General features: G+C 39.7%; 3 protein-coding genes across 4 annotated transcripts; all 3 read left to right on the forward strand.

The window, feature by feature from the left end:
- Positions 1 to 206: 206 nt before the first annotated feature.
- mylz3 (myosin, light polypeptide 3, skeletal muscle) lies at positions 207 to 3,343 on the forward strand. Its single transcript, XM_053314339.1, is given in 5 exon segments — positions 207 to 306; positions 1,735 to 1,878; positions 2,305 to 2,475; positions 2,595 to 2,672; positions 2,818 to 3,343. Coding segments are annotated over 5 exon segments (522 nt in total). The 3' UTR covers positions 2,847 to 3,343.
- A 2,151-nt stretch (positions 3,344 to 5,494) lies between these two features.
- Positions 5,495 to 9,601, forward strand: LOC128354333 (long-chain specific acyl-CoA dehydrogenase, mitochondrial-like). 2 transcript variants are annotated; one of them, XR_008321019.1, is made up of 12 exons: positions 5,495 to 5,658; positions 6,199 to 6,378; positions 6,463 to 6,600; positions 6,688 to 6,852; positions 6,947 to 7,013; positions 7,093 to 7,257; positions 7,345 to 7,446; positions 7,649 to 7,762; positions 8,063 to 8,190; positions 8,276 to 8,362; positions 8,459 to 9,037; positions 9,071 to 9,600. XR_008321019.1 is itself a non-coding variant. In XM_053314569.1 (11 exons), exons 1-11 carry the CDS (start codon positions 5,570 to 5,572, stop codon positions 8,550 to 8,552), a joined length of 1,329 nt encoding a protein of 442 aa, XP_053170544.1. In that variant the 5' UTR covers positions 5,495 to 5,569; the 3' UTR covers positions 8,553 to 9,601. The 2 variants fall into 2 exon arrangements, 1 of the variants encoding a protein (XP_053170544.1); XM_053314569.1 differs by having other exon boundaries at positions 8,459 to 9,601.
- A 2,066-nt stretch (positions 9,602 to 11,667) lies between these two features.
- On the forward strand, positions 11,668 to 14,898 carry LOC128354020 (long-chain specific acyl-CoA dehydrogenase, mitochondrial-like; the record flags this gene model as incomplete). The annotated part of the gene is made up of 10 exons (XM_053314267.1): positions 11,668 to 11,855; positions 11,940 to 12,077; positions 12,163 to 12,327; positions 12,924 to 12,990; positions 13,074 to 13,238; positions 13,325 to 13,426; positions 13,770 to 13,883; positions 14,369 to 14,496; positions 14,582 to 14,668; positions 14,766 to 14,898. Coding segments are annotated over 10 exons (1,248 nt in total), but the record flags the coding sequence as incomplete, so codon positions are not given.
- Positions 14,899 to 17,523: the final 2,625 nt, after the last annotated feature.

Here is a 17,523-nt window from a genome sequence, read left to right on the forward strand (position 1 = left end):
TAAATTATACAGTACATATATATTTGTGTTTTGGACAATTTACAGCAATAAATTCTAAGACAGAGTTGCAGACAGAAAAATCTTACATAAACTGGATTTTGACTATTTCTATAAACATAAATCATTTGATTTTATTCATTTCTCTGTGCTATATGTGCACGTATTCATAAATATACCTTTGCGTTTGTGCGTTTTTGTCTATTCTTATGTGACAGGCCGACGCTGCAGCTCCAGCACCAGAAGCAGCACCAGCTGCACCTGCAGCACCAGCAGGTGGCACTGAGTTCACAGCAGACCAGATTGAGGGTAAGTGAGGAAAAAGCAAGATTCTTGAAAAACAGTAGTGAGAATGCTGCTTTCTGACCATCACGCATGATGACATTTACTTACAAAACAGCAGGAGAGGGTATACAGTTATTTTTGTATTATGGGATTTTTCAGCAATAGTCACTCTAAACAAACTCCCAAAGTAGATACAGGCTTGCCTAGCTTAAACTTTAGTCCAAATGAACTGCTAGACCGCCATAGGACATGACATTCCACAGACTTGTCCAGTTGTCGAGTTGTCTATTCTAAGCTGATCTAGCCTTGTCTTGCAAGCCGCAGTGGCTCTTGCACATCAGAGGTGTTAATCCCCATGCCAAGGTTTAAGATGCAGGCCCAGTGGCATCCGCTTACAGAAGGAATCCAAACCTTGATCCCCCTAGCACCATCCCCAATGCTTTTGTTCAGTGTAGAAAGACATGTCATCTATAAGCATTGCTTTGTGTTAGGTGGAAGGCATTTGTTGTGGCTCTACGTGTGTGCATGTCATCTACATAGTATTTTCTATAGATATTATAAGTTCTTGCATCATTTGTATACTCATGTAGATGTGATAAACCTTGAACTTTACCAGTTACCATTTATCTCTTAAAGTTCAGGGAAATATTCAAGTATTGTTCTTGGGACCCTTTTTAATTTTGAAAATCTTAACAAACCCCCCCAAAAGGTGCTGCTTCTGCACAGTCGGGTAGATTTATACTTTCTGCATTAAGTTGATAGCCAGTGAAATACATGCCGGCCATGTAAGACAAGGTATTGGTTACACTGCTGTCAGCATTTTTATGTTTAACTTGAGCAGGGCCAGGGGGCCATGCCTCTATATGGCCTGGGTTACTCTGTCAGGATGTATCAGTTTTCCCCCGATGTCACCCTAAATTCCTCCGAAATACAAGCAGAGGGAGGAATGGGGAGGGGTGGGGTGGCTGCTGCTGCTGGGAAATCAGCATTAATCTATCTGAAAGGTCACTCTGAGTTGCCTTCTTGAAGCATTCATAGAAATAGCTAACCTTTGTCCATGCCCCTCTTATTGCCTCCCTGTTCTCTGCTTGGATACAGCTGTTGCTCCCAATTAGCTATAAACAATGGCGGAAGTATGCAGCTTCTGCTGTCTTTGATCCTCTAACACAGTGTGGCACCACATAGCTGCCATAGTTGACTAAGAACCTTGGATAGAAAGAAAAGAAAACCCAAAGGGGATGGATCTCATGGGAACCAAAAAGAGAATTTCGCAAACATGTCATGCCATGCCACAGTACTATGAAACATAACATTTGGCAGCAAGATCAAAAGTATTATATTTTATACCCAATAGCCCTGTTAGTCATTTTATATAGGTGTTTCACTGCAGCTTATGCTCTCATAGCATGTCAGATACTGAATCTTCTCTCCTGATTCTCTTGTCTCCGCCAGACTTCAAGGAGGCTTTCGGTCTCTTTGACAGAGTTGGTGACAGCCAGGTGGCCTTCAACCAGGTGGCTGACATCATGCGCGCTCTGGGCCAGAACCCTACCAACAAGGACGTTCACGCGATCCTGGGCAAACCAAGTAATGATGGTAAGACAACATTCAGACAAATCCAGATAAAACTGACCACATGAAACAGAAGAAACTGAAACATTGCCAGTCACACAGCAATATCTACCTAGCTTTTTCTACAAGACAGAAAAAGGTTTAACCTGCACCTGCAAGTGTGTATTAAATGGAGGAACAATGACTCTTATTATATGTAAGATGATGAGTGTGTTATTTGTTCTCTCAAAAGTTACAAAGTCCCCATTTCACTTTAAGCTTAAACCTAAACTTATTGTCATCAGCTGGTTAAACAGTCCTTTCTTTGACATAGAAACACTGAAAAAAGTAGTCTAAACACCCCTAATTCTTCTGTGTTTAGTGATAAACACTTGATCTTGAGGTTTGCATTTGCAGCCATACACTCATTAATCATGGTGCCTTCTGTGGCATTTTTTTTTTAACTGACAGACATGGCCAACAAGAGGCTCAACTTCGACGCTTTCCTGCCCATGCTGAAGACAGTTGACACTTACCCAAAGGGTACCTACGATGACTACGTTGAGGGTCTGCGTGTCTTTGACAAGGAGGGCAATGGCACAGTCATGGGCGCTGAGCTGCGTATCGTGCTGTCCACCCTGGGTGAGTCTCAAGTCACCTTCCCCAAATATAGAAGCACATAATTATAGTTTACTTAGCACGTACAGTATGTGAGCATGTGTGAGATTACATTTCTGACATCGATCCTTGTGGGTCTACAGGAGAGAAGATGAACGAGACCGAGATTGATGCCCTTATGGCTGGTCAGGAGGACGAGAACGGCAGTGTGCACTATGAGGGTAAGCTTTGACTTCCTAGTACTCTTTCTCATGTAATGTATGCCTTTTCCAGATTTATGGGTTCTTATTTCTTCAGCTTTTATGAGAATAGGTTCTTACTTCTTCTTATGGGTTCTCATTTCTTCATTCATTTTTACTTCTCCAGCTTTTGTCAAGCACATCTTGTCCGTGTAAGAGGCCAGAAGGAGGAATGCTGAAGAAACTGTAGCCAGCCTACAGACAGCCCAACGGTGTTCAGGACATCTACACTGTTTTAAAGACCAACCAAGGAAAGACAAGGACTATGTACAAGGGATGTTGAAGCAACCCCATCTTGTTGTTTATTTTGTTTTCCTTTCCATTTTGTTTCCAACCCTCCTGTTTCGGGACATCTGCTCTCCATTGTAGACCCCATCACTCAGCCTCTACTCTCTTCCTCTCTTCCCCCCGGGGGCGCGTCTCCACTCACCACATTTGGGGTGAGGAACGGGGGAGAAGGGGTGACCGCTCATCAAGTGAGGGTAGATCCCTCCCTTCCCACCGCCACCTCATACAGTAATACCATCACTGCCCCAGCAATGCCAAAGGTGCTGGGGAATGGTAGTGGATTGACCGCCAAAAGTCTCCCACTTCCCTGAAAAGTTTTATTTTATTTTCACTCTGTTCATTTCAGAATAAACTTTTCAAAAGTACATCCCATCATGGTTGAACCTTGATCTCTCATTGTCCACATCCTGTTGTAGATATATGATTTAGTATAAGGCATCAATATACTATATTTATGAATTTAGTGGGACAGAACTACAGAAAAGTGAAATGTCCTGATGATGGAAGATAAAAACTAGTCCATGAAAGCTAATAAATAGAGACTGAAAGAAAAAAAGAAACACAATACACTACTATACATTACTATAATGCTATAATTAGCCCTTTTTAAATTTGTATACATGTAAGGTTTATTTGTAATCCAAATGTATTATCCATAGCCTCACATTACAATTATTTGGCTCCACAAAGCATCAAAGAATAGATTAAGACACAATTCATTCTAAGCTCAATTTCAAGTGACAGTTTTAGGGGCACAAATATATTTTAAATTATCCTGTATAAAAAAAACATCCCTAAAAGTCATGTACACAATTAAACAACATAAAAACCCATTATACATATATATAATAGTTAGGGCAGAAGGTGTCGTAAAAAAAAGCCTTTCAGCTTTCAACCAGAACATATGTGTGAGGCCACATCATTATATAAGTCTATAAAGAGAATAGATGATGACTAAAGAGGCGTCAGACGAGGGAGGAGACGTGTAGTCCTTGGCCTAATAAATCCAAGGTAGGGGCCAAAGGGATCATTTCTGGCTGGGTCAGATATGTCAGTTATTTTGGGGACATGTGTTCAAGTATAACTGACCGATGACCTCTGCTGGGGTCAGGTGTCAATTACTGCTAAGCTTTCTTTGGGAAGACATAAAAGGAAGTAGGAAAAAGACATATTATTTTTAAAAGAGGCTTACCTGTGTTTTTAATGTGGAGGAAATGAAGGAGCAATAATTCCAGACACACCATTTTGGCAGATTTGGGCAGACAGGTTCAACCATTGATTGAAAAAAATGTTGCAACATTAAGAAAGCCTGCACTGCCCCCTTGTGGTGTCATGAAGAAGTTGACCCTTTATGGAGCACATCATGTTCAATATAAAATAAGGACAGTCAAGGTTTTATGTTTAAACTTTAAGATTGTCTACTGCTACTTCAAGTATAAAATGAATACATATGGTATACAAGGCACCGGAAAGTCTTTTCTATTATGTTAATTAATTCAGTACACATTACATATGATCTCTGCATCTGCTAAAATGGAAGTAGAAGTATTGTTAATAAAATAACAATAATATTAGTGTTTATTTATATAGCACTTATCAAACTCAGTGATAACAAAGTGCTTTACAAGACAATAAGGTAAATACAGCCTATGTTTTCAGAAGTAAAGAGTAAGGGCTATTTAACAGAGGTTATTCAGAATTGATGATAGAAATGTGTTTTAAGAAGCAAAACGCTGGTTTTGCAAGTCTGAATTCATCAGGCGGGTTGCTCCATAGTTAAATAGTTAAGGCATGGCACCCTAACACCAAACTCTTTGTCCCTTTTAGTTTCCTGCTCAAACATAGAAACTGCCAACAACTTTCTCTTGGTAAGGGATGGGTAATTTAAATCTCAAAAGAGTGGAGTAGCCTGATCTCTTTCATAGGTTTTTTTTTAGCAGTCTGGTATTTACATTGTATACAATTTGAAGACTTTGAACGTATTTCTGCACAGCCAGATACATTGTTATTTATTCTCTTATGCTTATCACTTATATCCCTTATTTCTATTTAAACAAGACAGACTAACTTCATTTGTGAAGTGTTTGCTCCTATCATATAAAAACCTATTGAGTGTTTGTTTTATTATGGATACATAATTATTTAAACTGTTTTAAAACGTTTTTTGTTGTTGTTTCTGCAGAAACATGGTAGCACCTGCACTTTCCCCCTTCTTACCAACAGATGGCAGAATTATGGAAGAACATCTCTGCAAGGTTTAAAGAAGAAGAAATCTGTCTCCACTGACAGAAAGAAGATGTCTCACTCTGCTACTGTTCTCACGGACAAAACATCCCACAGTATGAAGAGTTACATTTTACATGTTGTATAATATAAGTTACATTTACGTTTACATGAGCTAAATTACACATAAATAAAATATAATGTCGACTATGACTAAAAGTAAATACTAATCGCACTTTTTCCAGCCCGGAAGAGGAGCCAGTGAATGACTACAGAGTGATACATCTTTACATGTTATTATCACTCAGTCGATCTTTACCCTGCTTTCTTCTGTCCGTTTTCTTCTGTTTACCGTTTCAAACTGCAAAATGTTTGTTAAAAACATTGCTAAAACCTGCTACTCCGGCTTGAGAAATGTCTCCGGGCGAGGACAAACACTCTCTGTTGCTACTACTAGGTGAAATGTTTGCACTGGTCGATTTAATGTTTGACTTTTTGAAGTAGTATTTCCTTTTAGACATGTTTCAACTATAGCTACGCGATATACTTTTATATACAGAATGCATATCAATTAGTTATATTATATATAGTATAGTTATATTCATTTAGGGTGAATAATGTCCTTTTTTCCAATATAACTACAGTGTCTGTTTGTAGAAGTGGGTCACAGTAACCTTTGGCACACTTTCTGCATTGTGACCTGCAAGGACCTTAGCTTTGCAACTTTCGTAGTATTAATTAACGTTGACGATATTGCTGTCGCTTGAGTTATATTGTTTTAACTATATTTATTTTTTCTCAATAGCTCTATACTTATTTTAAACGTTTAAATATTATTCTGGTACCATGTTAAAACATTACACATGTCTTGCCTCTCATGCAAATGGAAGCTTTAAATTAATATCACACTTCCCATAATGTTTTGCTGCTTTACCAAAGTGAATGTATTGTCTGTTAAGAAAAGTGTGATTGATTGAATTCCTGTAATTCTTCCCAGACTGCAGCACAGTCAGACCCAGCAGCACAGTCATCCTACATCCTCCACACGCCCAGAGACCTCTGCAGCCAAGACCCTGATGGACATTGGCACGCGCAGGATCTTCAATGAGGACCATGACATGTTCAGAGAAAGTGTCCGGCGCTTCTTCCAAGAGGAGGTGGTGCCACACCACAAAGAGTAGGTAGAAGTGTTTATTTTATGTCTCTTCCATTATCATGTGTTTCCTCACCTCACTACAATCTCTTCTTTTTGTTTCTCCAGGTGGGAGAAGGCAGGTCAGGTGAGTCGGGAGGTGTGGGAGAAGGCTGGGGAGCAAGGCCTGCTGGGAATAATGACACCAGAGAAGCACGGTGGCATTGGAGGAGACCTGTTATCCACCGTCATCACGTGGGAGGAACAGTGAGTTGTCCTTTTTAAGGTGAAAACACGATTCTGAGTTCATACACTGGCTAACTTTTTTCATTTGATTCTGTATTTGTTCACCAGAATGTACTGCAACTGCACAGGACCCGGTTTTGCCCTGCACTCCGACATCGTCATGCCCTACATCTTAAACTACGGCTCCAAGGAGCAGATTGAACGCTTCATCCCCAAACTGATGGCAGGAAAATCCATTGCTGCTATTGCCATGACAGAGCCAGGAGCAGGCAGGTCAGGGCTCAAGCGTAAATGTGACACCAGCATGCATAGATAAGTGATGATGTGATGTAACTTTCACGACCCGGCACCCTTTTAATCTTTTCAGTGATCTACAAGGTGTGAGGACAAACGCCAAGAGGGACGGCAGCGACTGGATCCTCAATGGCAACAAGGTGCTGGCGGAGTCACAGAAGCTAAAAACAGCCATTTCATTGCATGTCAACACCGGTTTGACCTTTTATCCATCTCCAGGTGTTCATCACAAACGGTTGGATGGCCGACCTGGTGGTGGTAGTGACCGTGACCAACCGCGAGGCCAAGACAGCTGCTCATGGCATCAGTCTGTTCCTGGTGGAGAACGGCATGAAAGGCTTCCAGAAAGGACGCAAGTTGGATAAGATTGGTCTGAAGGCTCAGGTACCTGAACAATTTGATTTCTTGGGAGAATCATTTTTCCATCATAGTGTGTCTCTATCCTCACTTCTAATACTTCTTTTTTTTAAGGACACAGCTGAACTGTTTTTTGAGGATGTCCGGCTACCAGCTGATGCCCTTTTAGGAGAACTCAACAAGGGTTTCTACTATCTGATGAATGAACTACCTCAGGTGAACATGCAAAAAATTCAGCCTCTCATACACAAGTCTGTGACACAGTGGTTTGTAGCACCAAAATGTTTGTTCCGAGTCAAACTAGTCAATTTGTACTCAATTTGCATTCGCTTTTTGGTTTGTTATATGACCTAGATACTTCCACACAAGTTATTATTGTTTTGATTTGCTGATTAATCATATATTTTTGATGGATAAGGAACGTCTGATGATTGCTGACATGGCAATAGCGAGCTGCGAGTTCATGTTTGAGGAAACCAGGAACTATGTGTTGCAGAGGAAAGCTTTCGGCAAGACCATCTCTCACCTACAGGTTTGTGTCACATAGTTTTTCAGGTTGATTATTTGATTGTACGTGCATACTTTAACTGATTCTTTAAAGACTTCATTGATTTTTATGTTTTGTTTGATCATTTATTTCAAATTTAATTAGAAACAGGCCTTGCTGTATTTAATTTATGGTTTGTTATGTTATTCTTTAGTCAGAGATTTAAACATAAGAAATGTTTTAATAGCATGTTTTTTCATTGTCTACTGTTTATGTTTAGTATCTTTTCCTCACAATCACAATTTTTCTTTTGAAAATTAAACAACATCTAATTTTACCCGAAAGACTGTGCAGCACAAGCTGGCAGAGCTGAAGACTGAAATCTGTGTGGGTCGATCCTTCTTGGATAACTGTCTTCAGCTCCACGCTGAGAAACGCCTAGATCCCGCCACAGCCTCTATGGCCAAGTTCTGGTGAGACCATGTTTCTGTATTTTACCAGCATCTCAATAATAGGTCCTGGTGTAGCCATGTGATAACGTCCTTGTCTTTTTTCCAGGGCATCTGACCTCCAGAACAAGGTGGCCACTCAGTGCCTGCAGCTCCATGGAGGCTGGGGCTACATGACGGAATACCCCATCGCCAGGTAAGTGTTACTCTGTCTGTATGACAGGGACGGGTGATTGGCTTGTGATTTGTTTATGTTCCAGTCCACTAATAACTTGTCTCTTTGTTCTTCCAGGGCATTTGTAGACTCTCGTGTTCAGCCCATCTATGGAGGCACCAATGAGATCATGAAAGAGCTCATCGCCCGCACCATTGTCAGCCAGAAGTGACAAATTTGGAAGGTTTTATGGTGGAGGAGCACTGGGGAGAGAGAGGTGGTTTGCACATAATATGTGTTTGTTTCTTGGTTAATGATTTGTCTGGAAAAAACAGAAAATTCCAAATGTTCTCTTGGATGGTCATAAAAAGTCTAAGAAGGTACTGTACGCCCAAATGTATTTAAACCTGCAGTGCATAACTTTTGTAATTGTCATTACAAAAACACAGGTGACAGGTGCTTATGATGTATGACTCCTAGCTTCTCTATTGACTCTACCTACTATACTACTTGCTGTAAAACAGTGCATACAGTTTTTTGAGTTTCACAACCTCTGCAAAATGACTCATGTCATTATGAGAATTTGATCCATTCCGTCCAGTAACATTTGGAAAAGTCTAGAAAAGCCGCACAACTGAATCATTTTAACCCCATTCAATTTAGTGGTGGTGATAGGCTTGTTCAGCATTGTGTGAACTCATTTGGTATACATATATGGTGTTCATTTTGACATGCATTTCTATGTAAAAGTCCTGCACTGCAGCTTTAAATTCCACTTGAATTCTTCAAATCAGGGTTGGTCGTTGCAAGTTGACAAAAAATAAAAAAAATAAACAGGGTTGTCCTTGATTTTTAAGTGATGCATATTACAGTAGGTTTAGAGGGTTGGCTTATTATTCTCGTCCAAATAAATAAGAACAAACACTGATTGCCAGAGCATTTCTGAACATGGACTTTGTTAGTAAAATATGAGTTTTATTTAACAACTTTATTTTTATATGCCATTTAACAGTCATTGTAGTGTCCATTGTATTTATACTTAATTGAACAATAACAGATTGTAGGTAAAAATGCACTTGGACATGTTTTATTTTTATTAATGAAACTGTGCTATTCATTGCTTGAATGTGTGAAAATATCAAAGAGATGATTGTCATTTATTTATCAGATCCATATACCTTTTGTCAACACAAAGTATCCTCACTGTCATATCTTGGTTGTTCATTTTGATTAAATAAACACACATTATGTTTTAATGCCCAGTTTTACCATACTATTGAGAACATATTAGGCAGTTTTAAGTCTTGAGATATGATGGAGAGTAGTGGTTAGGGGTTGAAATACTGATTTCCCAGCTTGCAGTTTGTTATTTTCATCAGTAGGTGGCAGTAAAAATAAAAGACGCATCTGATGAGGATATATGACCCTGTTCTTCAATTTGTTAGCATTGCAGCAGGTTTTGCAAGTTAAACTGTTACATATGACAGTTCTGCTTATAAATATGCACAACCTATGTTTCTGCACCAAGAGAAAGGAAAAGGAAGAGGTCTGCTGTTTTTCCCACAGTGGGAAGAGTTGCTTAATATGTGTGAATAGGGTAATTGAAGTTAACATTTATTTAATTACCAATTTAAAAATAGCGTGTCGACAAAAAGACTACATGTAAATATTTTAATTTTACCTACCTACCGGTCTTTACACGTGCAACTAAGGCGATTTTTCTCCTGTTTTTGTTGTCGTTAGTTTTTGTTTGTCTGTTTGTATCCGTTTTGATAGTTTTATCACATTTTTTTCCTCTGAAATGTTTACTTTAAAAATCCATAAACGTTGCTATTCCACATTGAAAAATATCTCCGGGCGAGGATGGGGACTCTCTACTGCTGCTGCTACTACAAGGTAAAATATAATCTTACTGGTTTTAATTGTTCTGTTCTTGAATTAGTATTGCTGTTTTAGATATGTAAAGGATAACGCACGATGTGGTGTCCATTATTAAGAATAAACGGACTGCACGGAGGCAAAGTCTGGCGCGCCTCGTCCATTCATTCTTGATAATGTACACCTGGTCTTACAGTATCCCGGTTACCATGGTCACTTGCCAAACTAAATAAATAACACACATTACTCCCATTTTCATGCGTTTTACAATTAAAATGTAATGTTTTTCAAAAGATATATGTTCCTTGGCAACCCATACCATCTACCATATGGTCAAAAGTACAGTAGGTCTACCTCTTAATAAGCACCCAACGCAATCGTCAGTATGCAGTAGTCTTAAACATTACTAAATGAGACTAAGAAAGTCCATTACATCTTATCTACAGTATCAGTAGATGAAAAAGCAGTTCACATATTTCTAAACTGGCAGCCTTGCTTTTAAAAGGACTCCAGCTACTCTCATCCACCTGTAGCTCAGCCAATGTTGTCTCATCTCATCCTTAAGAAAGACTTAAAAACATTGAACATCATAATTAGTTGAAAAAAGTGAGCAAAACAAAATGACCATTTAGTAATATATTATAGAATATCACACTGTTCTTATAGTTTATTTTCTTCAATGGTACTATGGAGTTTAGGATTAGTTCAGTATGGACAAGGCACCCATTTATATTTTGCATTCCATTACTCAAATTCTCACATAAAATATTCAGACTTTGTGTGTACTAAGCCAAAGCATGTAAATAATAACATCTAGTTAAGCAAGTTTTTCCTTCTGTGCCTCCTTAAGGGGTCAATAACAAATAGGGCCTTCCTGACATTTTCAGTAAAACATTGCAGTTTATCTGTTATAGTCACAAAACTGTGTGGAATATTGTAAAATGTATGAATATGTTTAGATTTACATACCATAATAATTCAACACTCTCCTGTGTTGTATGGACACAGCCACAAATTCCAATTTGGGATGATTATCTATAATAGAAAGGTGTTTACACCACAGTTTGTTGCAGGATATTCTTTCAATGTATGAAATAAGTGTACATGTAGCTCATGAGGTTTCACTCTTCATGTTCACCTATGAATTCACTAAAACATAATGCACAAATCTTGTAATATTAATACAAGTATGTTTTATGTACACAAAAGAGAAAACATACAGAAAAATATCATGCTTGATGTTTACCTTCTGTTCATTAGCAAGTATGTGAAGGTACCTGCATTCAACAGGTACAGTGAATCTTCTGAAGACTTCACCTGAAAGCCAATTCATCCCTTTAAGTGTTTTTAATAATGAATCAAATAATTTGTATGCTCCGCAACAGCTTCAAGTCTGATACAGTATGTGCTTCTTCTGATAAAATCTGTAAAATTTGGGGAAAAGTATGATTGATTGAATTCCTGTAATTCTTCCCAGACTGCAGCACAGTCAGACCCAGGAGCTCAGTCATCCTACATCCTCCACACGCCCAGAGACCTCTGCAGCCAAGACCCTGATGGACATTGGCACTCGCAGGATCTTCAATGAGGACCATGACATCTTCAGACAAAGTGTCCGGCGCTTCTTCCAAGAGGAGGTGGTGCCATACCACACGGAGTAGGTAGAAGTGTTTCTTTTGTGTCTCTTCCATTATCATGTGTTTCCTCACCTCATTACAATCTCTTCTTTTTGTTTCTCCAGGTGGGAGAAGGCAGGTCAGGTGAGCCGGGAGGTGTGGGAGAAGGCTGGGGAGCAAGGCCTGCTGGGAATAATGACACCAGAGGAGCACGGTGGCATTGGAGGAGACCTGTTATCCACCGTCATCACGTGGGAGGAACTGTGAGTTGTCCTTTTAAGGTGAAAATACAATTCTGAGTTCATACACTGGCTAACTTTTTCATTTGGTTCTGTATTTGTTCACCAGAATGTACTGCAACTGCTCTGGACCCGGTTTCCTTGTCCACTCCGATGTCATTATGCCCTACATCAACAATTATGGCACCAAGGAACAGATTGAACGCTTCATCCCCAAGATGATTGCAGGAACATGCATCGGTGCTGTTGCCATGACAGAGCCAGGAGCAGGCAGGTCAGGGCTCAAACACAAATGTCGAAAAAGAAACATTTTACAGACCAACATGTTATAGCCTTATTTGTAGTTCATTTATTTGAGACATACAAGTGCCATTTAAATAGGGTAGTTACGAAGCAGAAAAAATTCAAAAAGGTGACCATCACCTCAGGGATGGGCACAAATACATCTAAAACATCTGAAAGCAAGAGACTCCTCCCATAATCAGTCAACATATTAGATATGCTGCCCCCTCATGTTAAAGACCTCCCAATATAAACCTCTGCCCTGAGAAATGTTCGGCAACTCAAGGAACCCTTCCTTAAGTATACTTATTTACTCTTTTGGTGTAAAAGATTGCCCACTATGAATCAATGACAATAACTCAAAGACAAACAATCCAAATCGTAGATTTCGTAGATAGATAGATAGTATTTTGTATTTTAAATACATATTTTAAATACATGTATTAGAAATACTTCCCATCCCTGCTTCACCTACCTTAGAAATAGGTGAAGTTTTGCTAGAAACCTCTACTCTGTTTCTCAAGCATAAATATGGGTTTGTGTTAATGTGGTGTAGCTTTCACAACCTGGCACCTTTTATCTTTTCAGTGATCTTCAAGGTGTGAGGACAAACGCCAAGAGGGATGGCAGCGACTGGATCCTCAACGGCAACAAGGTGCTGGTGGAGTTGTAGAAGAAGAAAAAAAACAGCTATTTAATTGCATGTCAACATCGGCTTGAGCTCTTTTCCATCTCCAGGTGTTCATCTCGAATGGATGGATGGCCGACCTGGTGGTGGTAGTGGCCGTGACCAACCGTGAGGCCAAGTCACCCGCACATGGCATCAGTCTGTTCCTGGTGGAGAACGGCATGAAAGGCTTCCAGAAAGGACGCAAGTTGGATAAGATTGGTCTGAAGGCTCAGGTACCTGAACACCTTGAATGCTTGGGAAAATAATTTTACCATTATAGTGTTTTTCCTCACTTCACATACTTCTCCTTCTTTTTAAGGACACGGCTGAACTGTTTTTTGAGGATGTGCGGCTCCCAGCTGACGCCCTCCTAGGGGAAGTCAACATGGGCTTCCACTATCTGATGAATGAACTGCCTCAGGTAAACATGCAAAATGTTTGATGACATCACACTCTCATACACAAGTCCATGGAACAGTGGCATGAAGCACCAAAATCTATCGTATTACCTAAAGCAGCAAGATGGAAAACAGAAAATAGGCCACAAATTACTTTAAAAGATTAAGTTTTTAATTCTGATGAACAAGTCAAAATTCTACAGATATACTAAATTATGACATTTAAAAATGTGATACAGTATCTTTCTTTTTGTATATAATTTGCATTCAGTTTTTTGTTTGTATCATTATCTAGATATTTCTGCACAGCTTATTATTGGTTTGCTTCCGTTGATTTGATTGTAAATCATCATTTTGTTGGATAAGGAACGTCTGGTGATTGCTGACATGGCAATAGCGAGCTGTGAGTTCATGTTTGAGGAAACCAGGAACTACGTGTTGCAGAGGAAAGCTTTTGGCAAGACGATCGCTAACCTACAGGTTTGTGTCACATAGTTTTTAGTTTATTTAAAAATATCGGCACATATCAGATAGCATAAACACCAATACTGAGATCTCTGTAATAGGCCAATATTAAGGCCAGGCTTTAGTAAATACTGAATTAATTTTTCATTTTTGTTGTTCATTTATACAAAACTGAAACAGAAACAGGCCACAATGACAACAACATTAGTATCAGTAAGTTCCTATTTTCACAAAGTGAACCTATTTGCAGTCTTATCCAGCTACTGTTTTAAATATATTCATCCCACACACACCAGGCAGCCTTTGTTTATTCACACCATACCACAGAAAACAAATGAGCTCTGTTCCTTTATCCTCTGTTCGGTTCACTTATTTATTTAGTCACAGATTTAAACATAAGAAATGTTGAATAGCATAGTTGATGTTTAGTATCTTCTGTGCAGGCCTTACAATCACAACTTTCCTTCTGAAGAAGACTGATATCTAATTTTACCCTACAGACTGTGCAGCACAAGCTGGCAGAGCTGAAGACTGAAATCTGTGTGGGTCGATCCTTCTTGGATAACTGTCTTCAGCTCCACGCTGAGAAACGCCTAGATCCCGCCACAGCCTCAATGGCCAAGTTCTGGTGAGACCATGTTTCTGTATTTTACCAGCATCTCAATAATAGGTCCTGGTGTTGCCATGTGACAACGTCCTTGTCTTTTTTCCAGGGCATCTGACCTCCAGGTCAAGGTGGCCTCTCAGTGCCTGCAGCTCCATGGAGGCTGGGGCTACATGTGGGAATACCCCATCGCCAAGTAAGTGTTACTCTGTCTGTATGACAGGGACGGGTGATTGGCTTGTGATTTGTTTTCTATTTCAGTCCAGCAACAACTTGTCTCTTTGTTGTTCCAGGGCATTTGTGGATGCCCGTATTCAGCCCATCTATGGAGGCACCAATGAGATCATGAAAGAGCTCATCGCCCGCACCATAGTCGGCCAGAAGTGAGAAAATTTGGAAGTTTTCATGGTGAAGGAGCACTGGGGAGAGTGGGATAGTTTGCACATAATACATGTCCGTCTGTAAAAAAAATAAAAAAAATAATAAAAATAAACTAAATATTGGTCAGTCGAAAAATGTACGGGAAGGTACGATAGAATATATTAAAAACCTGCAGTGTGGAACTTTTGTCTCTCCCTTCTGGCGTCAGCCTACTCTGTCACTACTGGCTGTAACACAGTGAATACAGTTTTTTTGAGTGTCACGACACCTGCAAAATGACTCATGTCACAATCAAAATGTGATCCATTTGGTCCAATAACATTTGGGATGTCTAAATGAGCCGCTTGATTAAATTATTTTATCTCCATTCAAGTGGGTGGAGGGCTGAACTCGAAGTTATCCAGCTCAGTCAGTGGAAGCCTCTGGTACACATGGATTTGGGCTTGTAGAGCATGTGCAGTATAATGTGCATGCTCAATGTGTAATTTCTATTTAGCAGTATGTTGCTTTTTTGGCTTCATGTGCCACTTAACAAAATTCATAGGAATGAACAGAACCCCACGTCCAACACTGTGTCCAGTTCTTATTATACATCCATGGTTGCTTCCCCCTTCAGGTCTGGCAAACCAATCATTGCTTGTTGATGTAAAATGCATCACTACCAGCATGCCAGCACAGAAAACTTGCTGTAAACACCAGATTAAAAACCTCTGGTATACTACGAAATACAGAGAGATTTATCTCGGGGTAATAGGCTTAACTAGCATTGTGTTAACTCGTTTGGCAAGGGCGTTAATGTAACAGGCTTTAAATCCCACTTGAATTCTTCAAATCAGGATTCAAAGTTGTAAATTGAAAAAAATAAAGCGATGCATATTACAGTAGGTTTAGAGGGTTGATTTATTCTCCAAATAAATTGCAATGAATATTCATTGCTTGAGGGTAAACAAACTCGGGCTTTGTTTGTAAAATATGAGTAATATTTTCAAACTTTTCAATATTCGTATAACTGTGATTAGTTGCTTGAGTGTGTGAGGTTATCAAAGAGATGATTGTTATTTATTTGTCAGATCCGGTCAACACAAGTGTCGTCACTGTCATATCTTTGTTGTCATCATTTCCTCCTGTGGGGGTTTTGTAGCAGATGGTGTGATGCTTGCAATAGTTGTGTTGCTCAGCACTTTATTTTCTGCCCTTATGAAGATATTGGTTAGGAGTGGGCAAGTGGGAGTGTAAGATTTAGCATGTAATGGAGAGTGAATAAAAATAAATGAAATACTGATTTTCTCCAGTTTGCATTTTGCTATTTCCATCAGTAGGTGGCAGTGAATGCAAAGACAAAGGTGATAAAGACATGACAAATGGCTGTTCTTTATCATATTAGCATTGCAGCAAAACTGTTGAATATGACAGCAGAAATTAAATCTTTACAAAGTTTCAACCTCATCCTTTGCTAGTTAGGGGTGATATTTACCACATTTTCTATTCATATAACCTCTATTTAATATATTCAGGTATATGATGAATGCCAATACTGTAAGCTGCTTTCCATTTATATGATAGAACAGAGAATTCTAGTGTTAATATATCAGGAAAGTAACATCTGTGTATGAATAAACCCCTTTTAGTCCCCTACATTGTCACATATTTGCACGGTTGAAGTATAGCTCAACAAATAGATGCCCACAGCATGCCAGTCGAGCCCTCCTGTGCTCCATTTCTACCAACAATCAACATCAGTTGAGAAGGCATACACCATCCCCACTACTCCTCTCCTGGGGGGGACAGCTACTGTTCCCTAATTCATCTTCAACCCCACCCTTCCAGGCTACGCACCCATCTTCTGCTCCCTTACAGTAGCTGTCCTCCCCCATTCCACTATCTTTTTGCCCCTCCTTCCCACTCCCCACTTGGCATCACATCCAAATTATCCGCTCTCTCCCTCTCCCTTTTTTCCCCCCCTTCTCCATCTTTCCTCAGCAACAGCCACACCCTGGTGCTTCAGCTCTGCACTCATCTTCACTGCGGACTGAGTGCTTTCCCCATTCAGTAAAGTGGCTTGACACTGAGAGGCAGAAATCCCTTTTAACTTGACATTTCCCTTTGCACCTGCTGTGTGTGGGTGTGTTTGTTTGTGTTTGTTTGTGTGTGTGTGTGTTTGACTTCATGTGTGATAAGGCCTGTGTGTCTCTTACATACAGAGGTGCACGTTTTTGTATTTTTTTTTTTTTTTTTTGTATATTTGCTCTCCAAAGATGCACAAATTCCATATCCAATCACAGGGTTTGCCAGTCATGCACAAAACAGGCAACCACATAATCCCCTTGCGCGCACACTGCTGCCATTACGGTAGCTTAATTTGCGGTGGGAGGGATCAGAGGGCCCCATACCACTCTCATTGTCACCACAGCTCTGTCCACACACAACGGTATTAGTGCCGCTCAGCAACCTAAACCTCCAGGTAAGAGCCTAAGCACTTTGTTTATCTTAACAGGAGAAATTAGGGTTTATAAATGATCTTATCAGCGTGAATGTAAGTTTCAGCCATTTCAATAAAAAGCCGGCTGTTGTAAAAGTTTCTACAAAAAATTAAATTGTATATTAATGTTGGCATTGCTGTCCACTAATCCCCTGCTGTTGTCTGTGAGCGCGTTGCGGTGCGATGTGCAG

The sequence above is a fragment of the Scomber japonicus genome, chromosome 24, assembly GCF_027409825.1.
Source record: "Scomber japonicus isolate fScoJap1 chromosome 24, fScoJap1.pri, whole genome shotgun sequence".
Lineage (NCBI taxonomy): Eukaryota > Metazoa > Chordata > Actinopteri > Scombriformes > Scombridae > Scomber > Scomber japonicus.